General features: G+C 46.8%; 1 protein-coding gene across 1 annotated transcript in view; it reads left to right on the forward strand.

Annotated features, from left to right (window-relative positions):
- The first annotated feature begins 6 nt into the window (after nucleotides 1-6).
- The window catches only part of MAN1C1 (mannosidase, alpha, class 1C, member 1), a 152,307-nt gene continuing 131,098 nt past the window's right edge, over nucleotides 7-21,215 (forward strand). Inside the window, exon 1 of the mRNA XM_010830079.1 lies at nucleotides 7-726. Coding sequence (XP_010828381.1) covers nucleotides 187-726 — 540 coding nt within the window. The 5' untranslated portion in view covers nucleotides 7-186. The remainder of the gene's footprint in view (nucleotides 727-21,215) is intronic.

Genomic DNA, 21,215 nt, shown 5'->3' on the forward strand with positions numbered 1-21,215 from the left:
TCCAAACTCCCTGAACTCCGGGAACAAGCCCCCCGAAAGGGCGAAACTCTCAGGGACCCCCACCCCGGGCGGCGCGCCCTCGACGACCTCCGCTCGCCGAGCCCAGCTGCTGTCAAGTGCCTGGACTCCGAAGACCTCAGGAGCTCGGCCGGAGCTGAGCGTGCCCCAGGCCCGTGCCCGGTCAAGATGCTCGTGAGGAAAGTGCCCGGCTTCGTCCCGGCTTCCCCGGGGGGGCTGCGGCTGCCGCAGAAGTTCGTCTTCCTCCTCTTCCTCTCCGGCCTGGTCACCCTGTGCTTCGGGGCCCTGTTCCTGCTGCCCAACTCCTCTCGCCTCAAGCGCCTCTTCCTGGCCCCTCGGACCCAGCAGCCCGGCCTGGAGGCGGTGGCCCAAGTCGCCAGCCACCCGCGGGCCCGCGGACAGGAGTCGCCTCCCAACCCGGCCCCCGCGGCTCCAGCCCCGGGCAAGGATGACCCCGGCAGCCAAGCCAGTTCTCGGCGCAGAAAAGGGTGGCTGCGCCGCACGCACCCCACTGGACCCCGGGAGGAGGCCACGGCGGCCCGGGGCGGCGGCGCCACGGCCCTCAGACCCCAGGAGGGGAGCGTTCCCTCTGGCTTTGACTTCAAGGCATTCCGGAGCCGCCTCCGCCACCCGGTCCTGGGGACTAGGACCGACAGGAGTAAGGAGCCCCAGAGCCTAGTTCATACCCAGCGGGAGAAAATCAAGGAGGTAAGGACTCTCCTCCTCCTTCCACAGAATATTTTAAAAGATGGCTCTTGTGCTTCCATCCATCCTCCCTCACCCCCAGTCACTCCCCAGCTCCCTGACCTGCTCGAGGCCCTCCTCCCAAACTTCCCACCTTCACTCCTTCCTGCACACTTTTCCAGTGCTGGGTTCAGTTAACCATCCACATTCCTGATAGATGGTAGCTAAAGCCCTAGACCAACTTTCCCTCACCCCCAGCTTCTGGTCTTTTCAGTCTAGTCCTGAGCCCAGGTGGGCCCTGCTCCCTCCCTTTTGGAGATGCTAATAGGATTTCTGTGGAGTGCTGCATGCATGCTTGCGTGCTCAGTCGCTTCAGGCGTCAACACTTTGAGACCTCATGGACTGTAGCCCACCAGGCCCCTCTGTCCAGGGCCGCCTCGAGGCAAGAATACGGGAGTAGGGTTCATTAATGGGCACCCTTTCTGTTCCAAGGGGCCAAGGGCCATGTTCTTTCTCACTGTGAGTCCTTAAGTCATGACATCTCCTAAATCCCTTTAGGATCTGCTACCTGGAAATCCAGAATTTGGGGGATACTTGATGTTCTGCAAGTATTTTGTAATCTAGCCAGCAACCCACAAGCCAGAAGATGTCCTACATTCTTACTAACTGTTTCTATTGAGCTTTGGAACAATTGTACATAATTGCATGTGATACAAGGAGCAGTGATCAATAAGGTAGTGGTAATGATACAGAAGTTCTGAGGTTATTGGCTTAATGAAGCAGGTCTTGGACTGGTTTCCTGTAGGGATTGTACCAGAGAGGGGTTAGATGGATCACTTTGAGTCTGAATCTGAGTCCTAGTTTAACACACCAAAAGCAAATGCAGCCTCACCATGGCTTGGAGACAGTTGCCAAGCCGCCACTGATAACTAAATGTTCTGCTCAACCACTGTTAGAGCTGCCTGCTGTTGGAGCCGCCTGTGAGGATTTTGCCCAGCACTGCGGAGGGGGCTGCAGTGACACCCGTGGACCACGAGGGGGCTGTGGGCAAGCAGTGGGCCAGGGTCTCCTCCCTAGAATCGAGAAGATCTTCCTCAGTCCCCGTGGACCCAGAAGGAAAGGACTGCTTCTCTCTGGACCTCTTGGTTTGCTGCAGAGCAGTCAGCAAGTCTGCTGTGATTTCCAGGGAGAGCAGGCAGCAAGGGTCAGGACCTGTCCTGCCAAGATCTGCTCAGAGCCAGCTGAGAGCTGAGCTTCCCTCCTCCCCTTGTCCAGTCCACCCTCTCTCCCAGCACCCACCTCTCCCCTAGTTATCTCTGCTGTTGTAACTCAGCTTTCTATGCTAAGCCCTGTGGAGACTATCTTACTGAATAACTGGCAATCGCTGGACATTTTGTGATGTCAGGATCGGAAATCACAAAGAGGAGTCCTTGTTTCTTGTGTGCAAGTGTGCGCTGTCAGTTTCCAAATCCTTACGGAAATCCCAAAGGTTAACTGAAGCTTAGAACTTGCAGTAGCTAAGAAAGGGGCATCATTTCTCCCCCATTGGTTAAGGAGCTGTGTTGTTGAATACTCACCTGAACCACTCCAGCTCCCTTTCCTGAAACTGCCTCTGAGCACATTAACCCTTTCACACCTCCTCGGAAGGCAGTGACTCCCAGTGAAATCACATATAAAGTGCATGCATGCAGTTTTTCATGGGGTGTGGAGCTGCCATTAGATTTTCCAAAAGATCCCCCAAAGGATTAGGAATTAACTACTGTCCTCTTTGGAAGCAGTTCGTTCTGCATTTGCATCTAAGACTGTGACCCATTTCTAAAAGCCTGTGGTTGGGAGCCGTGGTAGGAAGAGTGGGCTGGTCAGTGGGGAACCAAGTTCTGCCCCTCTATACCAAGAGAACCTCCCTTGAGGGCAGAGGCTGTGGGCAGTGACTTGCTGCAGTGGCTGGAGATGGTGGGAGGTGTAGAGATTCTGCTTTGCCAGTGAGTATAAAGTAACACAATGGGTGGAGGTCTGTGTCAGTTGCCAGGTGTCTGGATCTTTCCGTCTGGCGTCTCTGTACACCCCTGGTAGTAGGTAGAAGCCTGCTTGTTTGTACCTTTGGTTGTTCAGTGAACCCTCTCTTACAGTCTTGAAGACCGTAAGCTCCTCAGAATGGAGGGGACAGGACTACTATATATGCTATTATGTTTTGAAGCCTATTGTCTTTTCATATGTCTTGAGTTTGGACCCCTCCCTTTCCCACCTCCCCAAATAACCACCCCCCAAAAAAATGTGGGCAGTGTCTGGTTTAGCTGTTAACACAGAGTTAACTTCCCTGGTGTCCCACCTGATGAGGAATGCGTTTGACTGTTGCTGGAGGATGTCTTTATTTCCTTCTCATTTAAATTTCTATCTGTGCCAAGCCCAGGGGTAGATCATTTTAGAAAGGTGCCTGTTTTCGGAAAAGGGACTGCTGCTTTCCTCTCTGGCTTGCTTATTTCCAGACATGGATTGATTAGACCCCAGGAGCAGAGGGGGAGCTAGCATCAGATAAGAAGGGCTCTGTTCTTATAAGATGAGGTTTTTAAAGCAAAAGTAAGTATCAGGAGCGATTCAGAGAGGGTGATAAATGAGAGTGAATGACGACTGGACACTCAGGCTCTAGATCAACGAAGTATACTTATGAACATTCTGGTGTGAGAGATGGACGTGGACACAAGGTCTCTGCTGATAAGATGAGTTGAGGCTGCCTGTTCTAGTTGTTCACACATCAGGAAACCATCTGTCACTGGAACCAACGATTTCTCCTCACTTGTAATTTTGGAACCTTGGAGGAGGCAGTGTGGTGAAAAGGGGAACCCAGAGAACATAGATTCAAGTGTCCGCTCAATCATCAGCTGTCTGACTTTGGACAAGCCACTTCCTCTCCTTCCTGGACCTTGTTTTTCCTCCTGTAAAGTGGAATGAGAGAGAGGGAAAGAGACTGGTTATGTAAACGCTTGCTTCCAGACCCGGCCCCTAAGTAGACTGCCAGTCTGGCCACGGGCTCCTTAGCAGTTGGGCTTTTCCCAGCCCTGTTTTCAGCATGTCTCAGTTCCTTGAAGTTAGGGACAGTGTTGTGCCTTGTTGATGATGGTCATGTGTTCACTGTTGTGTCCCTAGCACCACATAGCTAAGTATTCCTGTTACACGTGTTGAACTTCAGAGATGGGACTGAACAGTGACAGAGCCTCATCTTGGGCTCATCTTGGAGAGTAAAGGGGTCGGTAAGAATGAGAAACGGCTTACTGATTGCCTTCCCTTACAGATCTGATGATAATGTAGGAAATTATTGTTATAATTATGTTAGGGTCATAGGTAGGCTGCTATTGAAGTTCAATAGACCTTTCTCACATATGACAAGAATTGATGCTTTTGAACTTTGGTGTTGAAGAAGACTCTTGAGAGTCCCTTGGACTGCAAGGAAATCCAACCAGTCCCTCCTAAAGGAAATCAGTCCTGAATGTTCATTGGAAGGACTGATGCTGAAGCTCTAATACTTTAGCCTCCTGATGCAAAGAGCTGACTCTGATGCTGGGAAAGATTGAAGGCAGGAGGAGAAGAGGACGACAGAGGATGAGATGGTTGGATGGCATCACCAACTCAATGGACATGAGTTTGAGTAGGCTCCAGGAGTTGGTGATGGACAGGGAAGCCTGGCGTGCTGCAGTCCATGGGGTCGCAAAGAGTCAGACACGACTGAGCGACTGGACTGAACTGAACACATGACAAGGGTTGGGAGTGAATAGCTTGCCAGGCTTACATCCCGATGAAAGGTTTCAGACAGTGTTGGGTCCTACTAATGATGGCTGGTTGCTAATCTAAAGAACCTCAATTGTCTCTTCCGGTGAAGGGGGCTTTTGTTAGAGGGAATTGGTCAGTGAGAGTGGGGCACCCATATAAAGAATGTGCTCTTCTGCACCACTGTATGTGACAGTCTTCTTGGGTGTCCTGCCTGGGTTCAGGCCCTAGCCAAGCCATCAACCCTGACCTCAGGTGAAAATTTCTGTTTGTCATTGGGCCTCAGTTTTCACAGTAAAATGAAGGGATTGGCGTTTAGGGAAGTCTTCTCTCCCATCTGTTCCCACTTGCTTTATTTATGGATCTGCCCAAGCACCTAGGATAGGATCTGACACTTCACTGGAGCCCAGATACTTGAATGAGTGGCTGCAGTAAAGATCTTTAACTAACAGTTAAGATTGCTGGTGGCAGAAGCCAGGTCTTCTTCCTGAGGGTACCTGGAATTCCAGGAGTTGCAGAGCAGAGACCACAGCAAGGTTTGGGGGCTCAGCAGCTCTGTGACCCAAGAAGCCTTTTAGAAGTTGCAGTAATTTTCCAAGTGCAACTTGAAGGGACTGGGGAGGGGGCAGTCATGAGTAAAATCTTTCATGCCTGGATAGCAGGCATCTGGAAGATGCCCGAGTTACCTTGGAGTCCTGAGACTTGGCAGAGAGTGCCCCAGCTCTTGCCTTCCATGCCTGCTGTCTTAAGCCTCCAGGACATTGCTGGTTATGATGTGTGACTATGTCCAGATAAGTCATCTTGGCAGATGATCTTTGCTCCCCACTAATGGGCTGGTTTGTTAGTCACATGTGGTTTCTCTGTATATCTGATTTATCACTGCTAGTCTCAGGGACAGGTAGGAAAATTAAAGGGCTTTGTGTTCTTCGTAGCATGTGAATCTGAGCCTGTGAGATGTTCAGGATAATTAATATTAGGAACATCTTCAGATTTAAATAGCTTTCCTTCGAAGAGCTCTATTTGAGTTGAAAATCCACCAAAGATTTTTACCCCCTTGTCCTTCAGTTTCTCTCCTGATGTATTTTCTGCTCTATGGTACATTTAATATAGACAAGAAGACTGGCCGATAAGAACTGGACAGGTCCCTTGGGAGACCCTCACATTGTATGCCCAGTCACACACTTCATCCTTTTTAAGTGCTGCTTAGAACTAAGAGGACTGCACGTAGAGCAAAGCTTAGACCTTGTCCCCACCGGGTCTACGACTTAACAACCGCAGGTTGGGTGAGTCTCTCCTTTCGTCGTGAGCTGCACCATTATTCTGGGGACTTGGTGCAGGCGTTCCGGAAGCAGTCATTCCTCAGGCCTCTCACCTTTAACTCTGTCCTTAGTGTTAGGTTTAGAAACACGTAGTGCAATGACTTTTAAAAGTCAGCTGCTTATTTCACACTGTTGTTAGCAGGGGGGGCAAGAATATAGATTCCCTGCAGTTTTCAGAGTGACTGATTTACATCCGAGCTCAAGAAATGCCTTTTCTCTAGCTCTCCCTGAAGACTGATCCATTACTCTACCAAAAATAAATATTGTGATATATATCACGCATAGTTTGCTCAAAGGGACTTACATCTTTTCTCTTATTGAAAAAAATAAATCAGGCTCACAGATTGGAAAGCCCCATGCAGGGAAGCTATTTGGTAATCTAGGTGGGCAGCCGGCCTATGGGTACTGCCTCTGGCGTGGGGAAGGCGATTGCCTCTGCACCCTAAGTCGGATCTGCACCAAGAGAGGTGGCGAGGGCTTCAGGAAATTCTCTCCCTGCCTTGCTTTCATTGGCCAAGTCAGGAAAGCTTTCACAAGAGCATGATGGACAGGATTCGAGAGAGAGTGGTGGGCACTTGTTATGTTAACTTTAAAAGATGTGCCATACATGGAGCAGGCTTCCGTGATAGCTCAGCTGGTAAAGAATCTGCCTGCAATGCAGGAGACCCCGGTTTGATTTCTGGATCGGGCAGATCCCCTGGAGAAGGGATAGGCTACCCACTCCAGTTTTCTGGCCTGGAGAATTCCATGGACTGTATTGTCCATGGGGTCGCAAAGAGTCAGACACGACTGAGTGACTTTCACATACATGGAGCAGGAATGAGTGTCCTGAACTAAGAATGATTATTATTCTAGTTCTGTACAACTGCAGCCCCAAAAAGACCAGGCTCATTGAAACAATAAGCTCTGGTTCTTCATTTTCCACTGTCTCAGCACCAAGGCCTTATGAACCAGTGCTTGCATACTCTGGGGAAAAAAACAGATTTTTTTTTTTAAGCTCTGAATTCTCAAGGCACATGATGGTAAGGAAAAGAAACTGGAGATTCCTTAAGAAGTTCTGAGGACCCAAGGATCCAAGTCCCCCTTCCCTCCTTCACCCCCACTCAGCTCTGGTGGCTGGTTAATAGCCAAGGCAGTATGGTTTTGGTTCTCTTAAACGCAGGGTGTGGCTGAGATAGCTGGAAGTCAGGCCTACCTTTTGGTTTCTCCATCCCCAAAGAAAACCGAAACCATGGAGACCACAGCTATAGGCTGTGGCCCAGTGTGGTGGCCCAGCTGTACATGTTTCTTCCATTGAGAAGGCTGTTTTCTAATATCTGGGTTGAGGTCTCCCCACACTTGACAGGCAGGTGGTCAGAAGAGCCCTTATTCACAAGAGAGTCTGGATATGTCTCTTAACTCTGAATTTTCATTAATTAAAAGCTGAGGCTAGGGCGGTTGTCCATCTGTTTTAGTGCAGTATTGCAGTGGTACAGAAGAAGGGCATACTGATTAGTGTCCTTAACTGATAAGCAATAATTATGCTTTTCCCTGGCATGCTCTGGGAGTCAGCTGCTCTGTAGATGAAACTTCTAGGTAAATAGCTTTCACTGAATAACAACCATTTTCAGTGGCTGATAGATTTTTCTCCCCTCATTTCACCTCTACTGTGACTTGGGGGTCACCATAAAATCCACTGTGCAATACATCACATCCCATTAAGCCCTGATGAATCATTTAGGTAAGACTGTTGGTCTCTCACTACCTTATTTTTTTTTTCACAACAACCCTGTGAAGGAGGTGGTGGTGGTGGTTGTTTAGTTGCTAAGTCATGTCTGACTCTTTGCAGTCTCATGGACTGAAGCACACCAGGCTCTTCTGTCCTCTACTATCTCCTGGAGTTTGCTAAAATTCATGTCCATTGAGTCAGTGATGCTATATAACCGTCTTATCCTCTGCCGTCCCATTTTCTTTTTGCCTTCAATCTTTCCCAGAATCAGGGTCTTTTCCAATGAGTCAGTTCTTCACATCAGGTGGCCAAAGTATTGGCGCTTCAGCAACAGTCCTTCCATAGAATCAGGGTTGATTTCCTCTAGGATGGACTGGTTGGATCTCCTTGCAGTCCAAGGGACTCTCAAGAGTCTTCTCTAACACCACAGTTCAAAAGCATCAACTCTTGAGTGCTCAGCCTTCTTTATGGCCCAACTCCCACATCCATACATGACTACTGAAAAAACCATAGCTTTGCCTCTACAGACCTTTGTTGGCAAAGTGATGTCTCTACTTTTTAATATGCTGTCTAGGTTTGTCATAGCTTTCCTTCCAAGGAGCAAGCATTTTTCACTTTCATGGCTGCAGTCACTGTCTGCAGTGATTTTGGCCAAGGAAACTAGTTATTTATTTAAGTGTAACTTACATATAGGCAAATGCACGGATCTTAAATATACAGTTTGCTAAATTTTAACAACTGCAGAAAACCGTGTAAACCACACCCCTAGGAAGATATAGAACATTTCCATCACCCAGACAGTCCCATCTGCTCCTTCTCAATCAGTCCCCCATCATCCATACCCAAACACTGTTTTGATTTGTCGCCAGAGATTAGTCTCACCTGTTCTAGAACTTCAACTAAATGGAGTAGTACAATACATGCCGTTCTTTGCAAAACTTTATTTCACCGAGGCTAATGCTTCTGAAACTCATTCATGTTGTGTGTAGTAGTATTTCGTTTCTTTTTGCTGAGATGTATTTCACTGTATGAATATCCCACGATTTGTTTATTCATTCACATGTGGTTGGACCTTTGGTTGTTTCCAGTGTTTGGCTATTATGAATAAAGCTGTTACGAACATTTTACGCACAAGTCTTTATGTAGGTATATTTTCATTTCTTTTGTGTCAACATCTAGGAATATAATTGCTGGCTCACAGAGTAAATGTTTGTTTAACTTTGTAGGGAAGTGGAAACACTTTTCCCAAATAGTTAGACCGTTATATACTCCCACCAGCAGTGTGTGAGAGTTCTGCATCGTCGCCTACACTTGCTATTGTCCACCTTTTTGGTTTAGCCATTCTATTTGATGTATAGTACTGAGCGCCAAAGAATTGATGCTTTTGAACTGTGGTGTTGGAGAAGACTCTTGAGAGTCCCTTGGACAGTAAGGAGATCCAACCAGTCCATTCTAAAGGAGATCAGTCCTGGGTGTTCATTGGAAGGACTGATGCTGAAGCTGAAACTCCAGTACTTTGGCCACCTCACACGAAGAGTTGACTCATTGGAAAAGACTCTATGCTGGGAAGGATTGGGGGCAGGAGGAAAAGGGGACGATGGAGGATGAGATGGCTGGATGGCATCACCGACTTGATGGACATGAGTTTGGGTAGACTCCGGGAGTTGGTGATGGACAGGGAGGCCTGGCGTGCTGCTATTCATGGTCAGAAAGAGTCAGACATGACTGAGCAACTGAACTGAACTGAATATTAAGTTGAAGTTTTAATTTTCGTTTTCCTGTTAGCCATTGTTATTGAATATCTTTTCATATGTTTATCTGCCATTTCTTTATCTTCCTTTTAAGGGTATGTTCAGATCTTTGGCCCCACCCCCCCTTAAAATTTTTTTTTTAATTTGTACCATTTATCATCTTCTTATTGAATTCTAGAATCCTTTGCATATTCTGGATATATGTCATTTCTCAGATGTATGTATGCATGGGCTTCTCAGGTGGCTCAGCAGTAAAGAATCCACCTGCCAATGCAGGAGATGTAAGTTTGATACCTGGGTCAGGAAGATACCCTGGAAAAGGAAATAGCAACCCACTCCAGTATTTTTGCCTGGGAAATCCCATGGACAGAGGAGCCTGGTGGGCTACAGTCCATGAGTTTGCAAAAGAATCAGACGTGACCAAGTGGCTAAGCAATAACACATATTCCTATATTCATACTCTATGATTTATTTTTTAATTTTCTTAATGTGTCATTCAGACAGCAGAAGTTTTAAATTTTGATGAAATCTGGTGTATCAATATTTTCTTTTATGGTGGTACTCTTGTGTGGATTAAAAATTTTATTTTGTTTACCCAAAGGTCATGAAGATAGTCTCCTTTTAATTCTAGCAGCTTGGTCATTTTAGTTTTTACATTTGGGTCTTTCCTGTACTTCAAATTAACTTTTATATATGGTTGAGGTTCTTTATTTCCATTTAAATGTCTAGTTGTTTAGTGCCATTTGTTGAAAAAGCTTTCTTTTCCCCTTGAAATTGCTTTGATACCTTGTTAGATTAATTTATCATATGTATGTGGTTCTGTTTCTGGACTCTTCTGTTCTATTGATTTGTCTTTATGCCAGTTTATACTATCTTTTTTTGAGTGTGATTGGCTTTAAGCAAACCATCTTGCTGTTTGTTTCCTGGAATTTTTTTGGCTTTTTTTTTCAAGTTTTTTTTTTTTTAATTAAAGTATAGTTGATTTACAGTGCTGCATTAATTTCAGTTGTACAGCAAAGTGATTCAGTTTTTTATATATCTTCATTTTCAGTTTCTTTTTGATTACAGATTGTTATATTGAGTATAGTTCCCTGGGCTATAGAGCAGGTCCTTGTTGTCAGTTCACACTGTACTGATGCTGGAGCTCTATAGTAAGTCTTAAAAACAGGTAGTGTGATTTCTCCATCTTTGAACTCTTTTTTTCAATGGCTTCAGTTACTATAAGTCCTTTACATTTCTGAAGTACATTTGAGAATAAGTACACCCGTTTCTATGAAAAATCATGCTGGGATTTTTATTGGATTTGCCTTGAACCTATACATCAAATTCCTCTGAACATTTTTTTTAAGTGTAGGTCTACTGTTGACTGATTCTTACAGCTTTTGTTTTCTAAAAATGCCTCTATTTGCTCTCCTCTTAAAAGAATATATTTGTTGGATATAAAATTTTAAGTTGATCCCCTCCACGCCGACCACCCTTTTTCTTTGTATGAACCAACCATTGTCTTGTAACTTGTGTTGCTTCTGATGAAAGATCAGAGTATATTCCCCTGTGTATAATGTCTTTCTCTTCCCTTTGGATGCTATTAAGATTTTCTCTTTAAGTCATCTGACGATGTACCTAAATGTGGATGTAATTGTTTATCCTTCTTGGGGTTTGTTGAGCTTCTTGTGTCTATGGGTTGATATTTTTATCAAGTTAGGAAAAAATTTGGCCCTTAGGTCTTTAATATTTTTCCTACCCCAATATACCTCCTTTTGTTTTAGAACTTAACTTACATATAAGTTAAATTGTTTGATATTTTCCTAGAAGTCACTGAATCTATGCTCATTTTCTTTTCAATCTTTACCTCTGCACTTTGGTATGGATACTTTATGTTAACCCATCTTCAATTTCATTGAAATTTTCTTCTGTAGTGTCCAATCTGTTGTTAAGCCCACCCAGTGAATTTTTAATTTTCAGATTTTTTTTTAACCTCTCAGTTCAGTTCAGTTGCTCAGTCGTGTCCGACTCTTTGCGACTTCATAGACTGCAGCATGCCAGGCCTCCCTGTCCATCACCAATTCCTGGAGTTTACTCTAATTCAACTCCAGTGAGTTGGTGATACCATCCAACCATCTCATCCTCTGTTGTCCCCTTCTCTTCCCGCCTTCAATCTTTCCCAGCATCAGAGTCTTTTCCAGTGAGTCAGCTCTTCACATCAGGTGGCCAAAGTATTAGAGTTTCAGCTTCAACATCAGTCCTTTCAGTGAACACTCAGGACTGATCTCCTTTAGGATGGACTGGTTGGATCTCCTTGCAGTCCAAGGGACTCTCCAACACCACAGTTCAAAAGCATCAATTCTTTGGCACTCAGCTTTCTTTATAGTCCAACTCTCAAATCCATACACGACTACTGGAAAAACCATAGCCTTGACTAGATGGACGTTTGTTGACAAAGTAATGTCTCTGCTTTTTAATATGCTGTCTAGGTTGGTCATAGCTTTTCTTCCAAGAAGCAAGCGTCTTTTAATTTCATGGCTGCAGTCACCATCTGCAGTGACTTTGGAGCCCCCCAAAACAAAATCTGCCACTGTTTCCACTGTTTCCCCATCTATTTGCCATGAAGTGATGGGACCGGATGCCATGATCTTAATTTCTGAATGTTGAGCTTTAAGCCAACTTTTTCACTCTCTTCTTTCACTTTCATCAAGAGGCTTTTTAGTTCCTCTTCACTTTCTGCCATAAGGGTGGTGTCATATGCATATCTGAGGTTATTGGTATTTCTCCCAGCAATTTTGGTTCCAGCTTGTGCTTCTTCCAGCCCAGCGTTTCTCATGATGTACTCTGCATATAAGCAGGATGACAATATACAGCCTTGACCTACTCCTTTTCCTATTTGGAACCAGTCTGTTGTTCCATGTCCAGTTCTAACTATTGCTTCCTGACCTGCATACAGATTTCTCAGGAGGCAGGTCAGGTGGTCTGGTGTTCCCATCCTCTTGAAGAATTTTCCACAGTTTGTTGTGATTTTAACCTCTAGAATTTCCATTTGGACCTTTTTCATTGTTTTGAGCTCTCCAGTGTTTCACACATGTTCACTCATTGTTTTTATCTTGTCCTTTAAATCCTAAGGCACATCTATAATAGCTTTTCAAAAAGTCTTCTTTGTCATTATTGGGTCTATCCCTGTTGACTGTTTTCTCTCTTGGTTATGGGTCACATTTTCCTACATCTTCATGTGACTACTGATTGGTAAACATTTTCTGCCAAACACTGTGAATGTACTCTTTTGGGATTCTAAATTCATCTTTTTTTTTTTTTTTAATCTGCTTTTACGTAGTTTTTATCCCCTTTTCCTGTTAGGCTGACAGCTGTTACATCTCTGGGCTGTCAAGATGCCTGCTTCTGGCCAGTTTATTCTCTACTCTTCCTATTTTGCTATTTTCTAATCTATAGATGGGTAGGAAACATTCAATCTATCTTGTTAGCATTATATATAAAGTACAAATAAATAGACCTTGAGTAGGTCTCAGAAGACTCCTGAATGAAGTATATAAACTTGACATATTTTGGTACAGCTTAGATATTTAAAGATTCTTATTTACTTTTGGTAGTTGGTATGAGATGCATGAAATATAATTTTGTGTTGAAATTATATCCTGAATAAATAGAGTAGTTCTCAAAGGGGTGTCTAATTTCTGGTTGATGTCATCTGAAATTATTTGTGCATTTTTTGCTCATCTGCTTTGAAGTGTTAGAAGAAATACTTGTTGCTATCTGTGACATTCTAGCAGTCTCTATTAGTGTGACTTTCCTCTCAGAATTTTTTAATCTGTCAAATATTTTCTCTAGCCTCTCGACCTTAACTCTAATGATGACATTTTAGAAACTTGGTTTGTAAATCCCCACATAAAAAAAGCTATTCGTATAGGCCAAATTGCTGATTATTGATCAGAAGGAAGCTAAATATACATGGCTGAAGGATTTTTACGTGGCTGTGGGTCTGATCTCTTATCTCCCCTCAATCAGCAAAGTTCAGTAGAAAATAAATGTAGTGTATTATTGCAAAGGCTATCTTTAATTTCATTCGTCTCATTTGGGGTCGGGGCAGGGGAGTGTTGAATTAAAGTTACAGGTCTCTTATTTAAGATCTCTTTCCTCCACTTTCATTCCTGGAATGAGCTTTTCAGAGGTTAAAGCTAAACTTTGCCAAGTAAATGCCGATCTCCTGGAAAGACATTGGCACCTTTTTTTTTTTCTGTACTTGTGTTCTTGACCTAAATCAGCAAAACTTCCTCTTTTCCAGCTCTCCCAGAAGCCATTCTCCGTCTGTCACATACTTTACAGAGCTCTGTAGTAGTCTTGGTTTTTAATGATAAGAATCAGTGGGGAAAGAAGACTTAAATTTCTTGCTTTCAGAACTGGACCTTTTAGAGAGCAACCTATAAATATAATCAATTTTCCTGCTTTAGACTATAAGGAAACCTTTTATAGAGAAAGGTTCATGTTTTGACAGAGAAATAGCAGCTCAGTCTAGAGGCTTCTTTAGCAGTTTCAGAGGCAGGTGTTTTGGGGTGTATACTTTCACAGAAGGCAGAGACTTCACACCGATGCAGTCTCAGAGGTGGTCTGGTGTAATAGCGGCCCTGTAATCATGGTAGGAGCTCTGATTATCAATCCTTGAGTAATAAGAATGGTACCAGAGTGGCGTCGGTCCAGATGGGGTTGAGGGAGACAAACAGCCTTAGCCTTTCCTGTGATTAGGCGCTGGATTAGATTAAAGCGTAATCAGATTCTCTGTGATCTGAGTAAAGCGCTCTCAAATTTGGCACCGTGGGAGCAGTTTGTCAGCCCTGGAATTTGAAGTTTTCTTGCATGTCAGAGAAGAGGCTTCTGACTCTCTGCTCCCTGTACCATCCATTGTCTTTAACTGCTCCCCGGAGGAGTTTCCAGGGGGCCTGCTTTAACTGCTCCCCGGAGGAGTTTCCAGGGGGTAGAGGCTGGACCGAGCTGATACCTAACCTCATGGACAGATGAGATCAAAGATTCCTTGTGTGTGTGATATTCTTAGTAGAGCCCTTGCATCCCATTAAGAGTTTAGCTTATCCCCACAGCAGCCTTGTGGCATACATGGCAGGGCGATAATCCCTTTTTATAGCTCAGGGAATGAACACCCTGCAAAGGCTGTAAGTGACCAACTCCAGGCCCTGCCAGTTTAAATGGTGATGCACTGACTCAGACCTCCTCTCCTGTCTCTGGTTAACATTCTTTCTATTACGTTATCTGAAGGATCAAGGTTGATCATTTAGAGGAAGAGTTTTCACTTTGGGGTGAAATAAAGTAGAAATTGTCATAGTCTTGGTTGACATTGAACAGAACGGTTCTGACAAATCCTTAGAACAGGGATTCTAACCTTGATTGCAGTCTGGAACTCCCCAGGGGTCTCTTAGTAAATACTGATACCCAAGTGCCTACCCTAGAGGTTCTGGTTTAATTGGTCCAGAATACAGCACAAGCACTGGGATTTTTAAACATTTCCCAGATGGTTTTAATGTATAGCTATGCTTCAGGACTCATCTTCGCCTAAGCTGTATCTCCTTTCTGACTATATTTCCCTTTTACCCACTTATGGAAAAGGTTGGAAATTTTCTATATTTATTAAGACCATGATCGGGTCAGATGTGCTGGAGAAAAGACTCAATTAAAACTGAGGTTTCCAGTGTTAAGAGCATAAACTATTAACATAAAGAGAAGCCATAAATTTATTTAAAGAAAAAGATCTTGGAAACAGAAATTGTTATACACACCACAGGCTATATGAGCTAAAGAAAATTAGAGATGAATCTCTGGCTTTAAGGAATTTCATTGTGTAATGGTGTTGTGTATCGGAATCATTTCCCACTGTATACAGATGCATGGAAGAAAGGAAACCTAGGTTAACCGCATAAATACTTGCCTGTCCCACATAAATCTTTTTGGGGGGAAGCAGGCAGAACATAAACATCTGGAATGAAAATATTTGCTTGTCCAGAAGTTGGTTTCTCACCCCCCCCACTGTGACTGCCTCTGCCCCTTTCCAGTTAGGAGAGCAGTCTTTTGTTGCTGCTTGGGCCCTAAAATCAAATCACAGATGCTCAGGAAAAAGATACTGAAGTAAAAGAGCTGAACCTGGTCCCAGGTGTTCAGGCTCAGGGCAGGAGTGCTGCAATTTCATATCATCCCTGCCTTGCCAGGTGTTGGATGTGACTGAATCTGAGAATTGCTGCCCTGGGTTGATCAGATCACATCTACCCAGGCCCCCTCCGCGTGGAAGCCGCAGGAGGTGATAATACGCCAGAGATGAGTGTGAGCCTCCTTCCCACAGCTTAGTGACGGGCCCCCCGAGAGCTCCGTTTCCATGCAAGAAACCTTTGAATTTTCAACCTGTGCCAAGTTGCGATCTTTCGTCAATCTGCCCCAACTATTTCTAGCAAATTCTTTGGCTGACGTGGCACATAGAACAAAGTCCTATTAATGCCAAACTTATTTCATTCCAGCTTCAAGCGGTGGACATTTAGCGTAGGAGCATTAATGGAGAGGCAGACTTCAGAGAAGAAATTTCCTTCTGCTGTTAAATCTTATATTAAACCGTGCTTACTCAGAGGCCTCTGGCTGCGGGAAGCAGTGACGAGGGTGGAACTTGGCAGATGGCTGTAGCTGTGGCTTCCTGGAGGCCTGTGCGGAGAGACGATTGTTTATATATTGGTTTTCATTTATGTATTGGTCTTATTTTCATCTTCCTGAGGTGCCCAGATGCTACGGTGATAGATTGGTTGGAAACGACTCATTTGTTAGGGTTCCGTGGGGGACGCAGGTTTCCTTCTCGTGTGCAGTGGAATCTAAAATGTTTAATTAGATGCCGAGGCATTTCTGCGTGGGTCCCCCTCTGCCGCCCCCCACCCCCACCCCAGGTGGATGCCATTCCGCAGTTTGGAGAGGATCTGGGCTTTTCTGGGCCTGACCTCCTCTCCTTTCATTTTCTCTTGATGCAGCCCTCATTGCTTCCTTCTCTGAGCTGCTGTTTTTTTCTCTCCCTGTCGTTCTTGTTCTAGAAACCGCCTTCATGTGACTGCTAGAATTTGCAGAGCTGATTCGTGTTGGAAACCTAGTTGTCAAACAGGTCCAAACCAGACCTTATGAAATAACGTAGTTGAGCTGATACGCAGTGAGAGGAATATTAACTACCTGCCGCTTATCTGTTTTATTCCAGCTCAACTTTTCCAGAAAACTTACCTTGTTCTTACCACCTGCCAGGCAGTGCCCTAGATGCTGAGGATGCAAACGTGAGGCTTCACATCCAGGCAGACGTGTGTGCACACAACTGTGACACCATGGAGCCCCAGTCACGGGGTGAAAAAGGCCTGGGGGTCGCAGCAGCTTTGATGTGAGCTTAGGGGAAAGGTCGGTGTTTCAGGCAAACATGGAGAATGAACACCAGGTGGGGTGGACTTGTCAGATAGCAAGAGGCTCCATGTGCTGGACCTAGGGGTGTGACACAGGTGTGGATGTGGGAGGTGAAGTTTGGAGTGACCAAGGTTCCTACCCTGGGTGTGTATGCTAAGTGGCTTCAATCGTTTCCAACCCTTTGCAACCTTATAGGCTGTAGCCCACCAGGATCCTTTGTCCATGGGATTCTTCAGACAAGAATACTGAAGTCTGTTGCCATTTCCTTCTGCAGGGGAATCTTTGAGATCGAACCTGTGTCTCCAGCATCTCCTGCATTTCAGGCCGATTCTTTACTGCTGAGCCACTGGGGAGCCCCTTCTACCTGGGGGTAGATAAGAACATCAAGAAGTGGGGACAGTGAGAAATCCTGGGAGGGGGAGATGAGTTGAATTCTAGACATGATTAAACAAAAATTCCAGACACCTGTGAATTCTAGGTGGTTGGAAATATGGGTTTAGGACTGGGTGGGGGCAATGGCACAGGAGATGCGGATTCAGAAGGATGTCCTGCTGGGGGCTCAAGGCTGGAGTGTGAAGCTACTTGAGGGAAACCTGGACCAAGAGGCGCAGGGGTTAGAGCCTTCAGGAACCTAAGCATTCCAGAGAAAGAACAGAGATTTGGGAAGCAGACAGAGGCAGGTGGCTGAGAGACCAGGGGAACCTTGTCCAGCCTCCTTTTTCCTTCCTCTGACTGGTTCTGCCACACTTGGGGGCCCCCTGAACCCCATGCACAGCTCTCAGTCTCACGCAGGCTTGCAGTCCAGCATCTTGTCCTGAGCTGCCTGCCCTTTGTCTCGTCTCTTCCTCAACCACCTCCCAGCTTCAGAGCACTGTCTTTACCAGCCACAGACCCCACGACTTTCCTTCCCTGCTGGCATCAAGAATCAGAGCATCCGTTTCTTCCCTTTGTTTTCTGATTGTGTATCCGGACCTCTGCTCTGAAGAGCTGGTGCTCTGAGCCGTCTGCTCTTTGATTTTCAACTAAGAAACGAAGAGCCAACCTGAACCTGGGGTATGGCTCTTCCCTGGCCTGAGGCTGGAGGAGCTCAGCCTTGTAGCAGAACAGGGGGAGCCCTTCTTTCCCCTGCTTTCTGGAAGTCGGGTGTGTATGTCCTCCGGCCTGACCACGCACTAAAGATTGGCAGGCCAGCTCCACTCCTCTTCAGTGAAAAGAGGAGGCCATGTGTTGGGGGAGAAGGCAGGGTTCAGTCTTCGCTGCTGTTGAGGAAAGGGAGACTTTGCGCAGTGGTAATGGTGGGTTTTGTCTTTTCCCCGTGACCACAAGCAGTGACCGGATAGATCCTGCCACACTCAGCTTCTGGCCATCATCTCTGCTCTGGTGGGGCATGTTCTCTTGAAACCATGCCCCTGACCACTGAAGGGAGGATCATGTGGCCAAGTCCCTGCGATCCTGCCATCTAAGGTGTGTTTAGGGGGCATTGGCACCCTGGCCGCCCTTCCAGATCGTCTCCCTGATATCTGAGCTCCACCAGTGCTGCGTAAGCCACCCTGGGTCCTGGCCTCAGCTTGGGATGGAAAACAGGCTGGACTGAACACCTGGAAGACATCCTGGAAGCTCTGGTTCAAAGCGGTCCCTGTATGGTGGCAGCCTGGTAGTCCTGGCTCTTGCCGTCTTGCCCCGACGCTTCCTGTAGTGGTTTGCGCATCTTACAGTCTGAATATTTAGGTCTGTTCTTCCCCCAGGGTAACAGGTGCTACGTGCCCAGCGCTGGTTTATCATCCTTGTTGTCGCAGGACTGAAATGTGTGTGGTGTCTTTCTCCCCCGGGGTCACAGTGTTTTCAGCAGCAGCCTGTGTTGAGCTGTTCAGCTTCCGCAGAGGGTGCTGAAAGCTGAAATGCATTCCCGTTCCTTCGTCCATGCCTGCCTCCTAGGGTGTATTTATGTCCCCAGCGGCCCTGTAGCAGCCCCACCAGCTTAGCTGGGAAGTGTCTGACGCTTGCAGTGTTGCCTCCTGAGCCAGCACCCCCTCCTCCAGTCTTGGAGTGCCAGAGACCCCAAGGTCTCACCTTAGCAAGGCTGCAGAGGCTGCTGGGGGAGGCACCAAGGAAGTGCATAGACTGCCCTGTGAGATGGTGACTTTTAAAAAATAATTGCAGGTAAAATACACATAACGTTTATCATTTTAACAGTTTTAAAGTGGACCATTCTGTAGCATTAAGTACACTCCCAGTGTTGTGTGGTCATCACCACTGTCCCGCTCCAGAACTTCCTCATCCCTCCAGATGGGAACCCCATACCCCCACTCCCACCTCAGCCCCTGGCAACCACCAGTCCGCTTTCTGTCTCTACACGGTTTTCTATTCTGGACCTTTTACACAAAGGGAATCATGCAATACGTGACCTTTATGATGTTTGCAGGGTTCTTCCATGTTGCAGCACACGTCAGCTTTATTTCTTTTTTCCTTTGTATGGATATACTGCATTTTGTTTATCCATTCACTTGTTGATGGACATTTGGGGTGCTTTACTTTCGGCCATTATTATGAATAATGCTGCTTTGAACATTCATGTACTTGTTATTGGGTGGACACGTGTTTCAGTCCTTTTGGGGACGTACGTAAGAGGTTGCTCTTATGTGTATATGGTCATTCTGTGTTTACCTTGTTGCAGAATGCAAGCTTTCCACAACAGGAAACTGGAAATGTTTGTGTTCTGATCAGCAGTGTGAGGGGAGGCGGTGACTTTTGGAGCCAAGTGTGCCAGCCCCTCTGGCATAAACCAGAGTGGTTCTCTGGGGTGTGCCTCAGTGGAGGGTGGACCAGTGGTGTCGGGAGTGGATAGGACGGGCTGCAGGGCCTGGGGAACTTGGAGTTCACAAGTGCAAGTGGGCAGGCCGGGGCCTAGCCCTCAGGGCTGGTTGAGCTGCTCCAGTTTGGTGGGACTGTGTGATGGGGAGTGTGTGGTGGGAGTGTGTGTTGGGGAGTATGTGATGGGAGCGTGTGTGGTGGGGAGCGTGTGTGGTAGGGAGCGTGTAATGGGGAGTGTGTGTGGTAGGGAGTGTGTGCAGTGGGGAGTGTGCGATGGGGAGTATGTGATGGGAGCATGTGATGGGAGCGTGTGTGTGGTGGGTAGCGTGTGACAGGGAGTGTGTGTGGTGGGAGTGTGCACGGTAGGGAATGTGTGATGGGAGTGTGTAATGGGAGTGTGTGACGGGGAGTGTGCCATGGGGAGTGTGTGGTGGGTGTGCGTGATGAGGAGTGTGCGATGGGGAGTGTGCAATGGGGAGTGTGTGGTGGGGGTGTGTGTGATGGAGGGTGTGTGTGATGAGAGTGTGTGATGAGAGTGTGTGGTGGGGAGTGTGCGATGGGGAGTGTGTGGTGGGGGGTATGTGTGGTGGAGGGGTGTTTGATGGGGAGTGTGCGATGAGAGTGTGTGATGAGAGTGTGTGGTGGGGAGTGTGCCATGGGGAGGGTGTGGTGGGAGTATGGTGGAGGGGTGTGTGGTGGGGTGTGTGCGATGTGGAGTGTGTGTGATGGGAGTGTGTGTGATGGGAGTGTGTGTGATGGGAGTGTGTGTGATGTGGAGTGTATGTGATGGGAGTGTGTGTGGTGGGAGTGTGTGTGGTGGGGGTGTAGTGGGAGGTGTATGTGATGGGCGTGTGTGGCGGGGGAGGGGAAGGGCCACGTGGTCAGGAGGGCTGATGCAGGTGGTGTCTGGGCCCTGAGCCTGGGATGCTGGCAGGTGGTGGCCCCCAGGGAGACAGATTGCCCTGAGGCAGGCCCAGCCCAGCTCCCAGATAAGGCTGATGGGAGGAGGAGGGGGAGCGGTGATGGGAAGGGGGTGCTTCACTGGGCTTCAGAGTGGAGGTGTTGGCTCTTACCCCAAAGCAGAGTGCTCTCTGAGACAGAGGTGAAGTTCTGAATCAAGTGTGTCAGGGGAATCCAAGGTCTTCAAAACTGTTCTTGAAAACCTCTCATTGCCAGGACCTAGGCCCTTGGAAGCTCAAAAGCCAAAATTGAGCTGCTTTTGTTTACTTTCCAGTGGTGGCTTTTCTTTCCTGGAAGCAGTGGAGGCCAAGGTCTAGTCTGAGTGGGAAGGGTAATGGGAAGAATAAAGAGATTAGGGGAGGGGTGGCAGGTGGGTAGAATTGAATATTTGAGGCCCTCTGGCGGCTGTGCTGATGGGCTCAGGACTTAGGGTACTTAGCACTTAGGTGGGGGCAGGGGGGCCAGAAAGGCTGACGTCAGAGGCTCTGGGACTGGGCAGGTGCTTCAGGGCTGTCCCAGCTCCCGAAGAGACCCAGGGTCAGGCCACCATAAATCCACAGCAGCCCCAAAGGGTGCAGACAGAGTTGAGGTGGCCCCTTCGCCACACGCATGCCCTGGGAGCCCAGCCCATCTGGCTAGAGGCCCCCTTCAGGGTACATGGGCCAAGCCAGTGCCACCTTATAAACAGTGTCCTAGTTTGGCAGCATTGCGGTTTAATAGTGATGCTTCTGTGTCTTCCGCCTCCTTGAAGCACCTGGTAATCAGAAAGCATATTCC

The sequence above is a fragment of the Bison bison genome, unplaced genomic scaffold, assembly GCF_000754665.1.
Source record: "Bison bison bison isolate TAMUID 2011002044 unplaced genomic scaffold, Bison_UMD1.0 scf7180017864516, whole genome shotgun sequence".
NCBI classification, from domain to species: domain Eukaryota; kingdom Metazoa; phylum Chordata; class Mammalia; order Artiodactyla; family Bovidae; genus Bison; species Bison bison.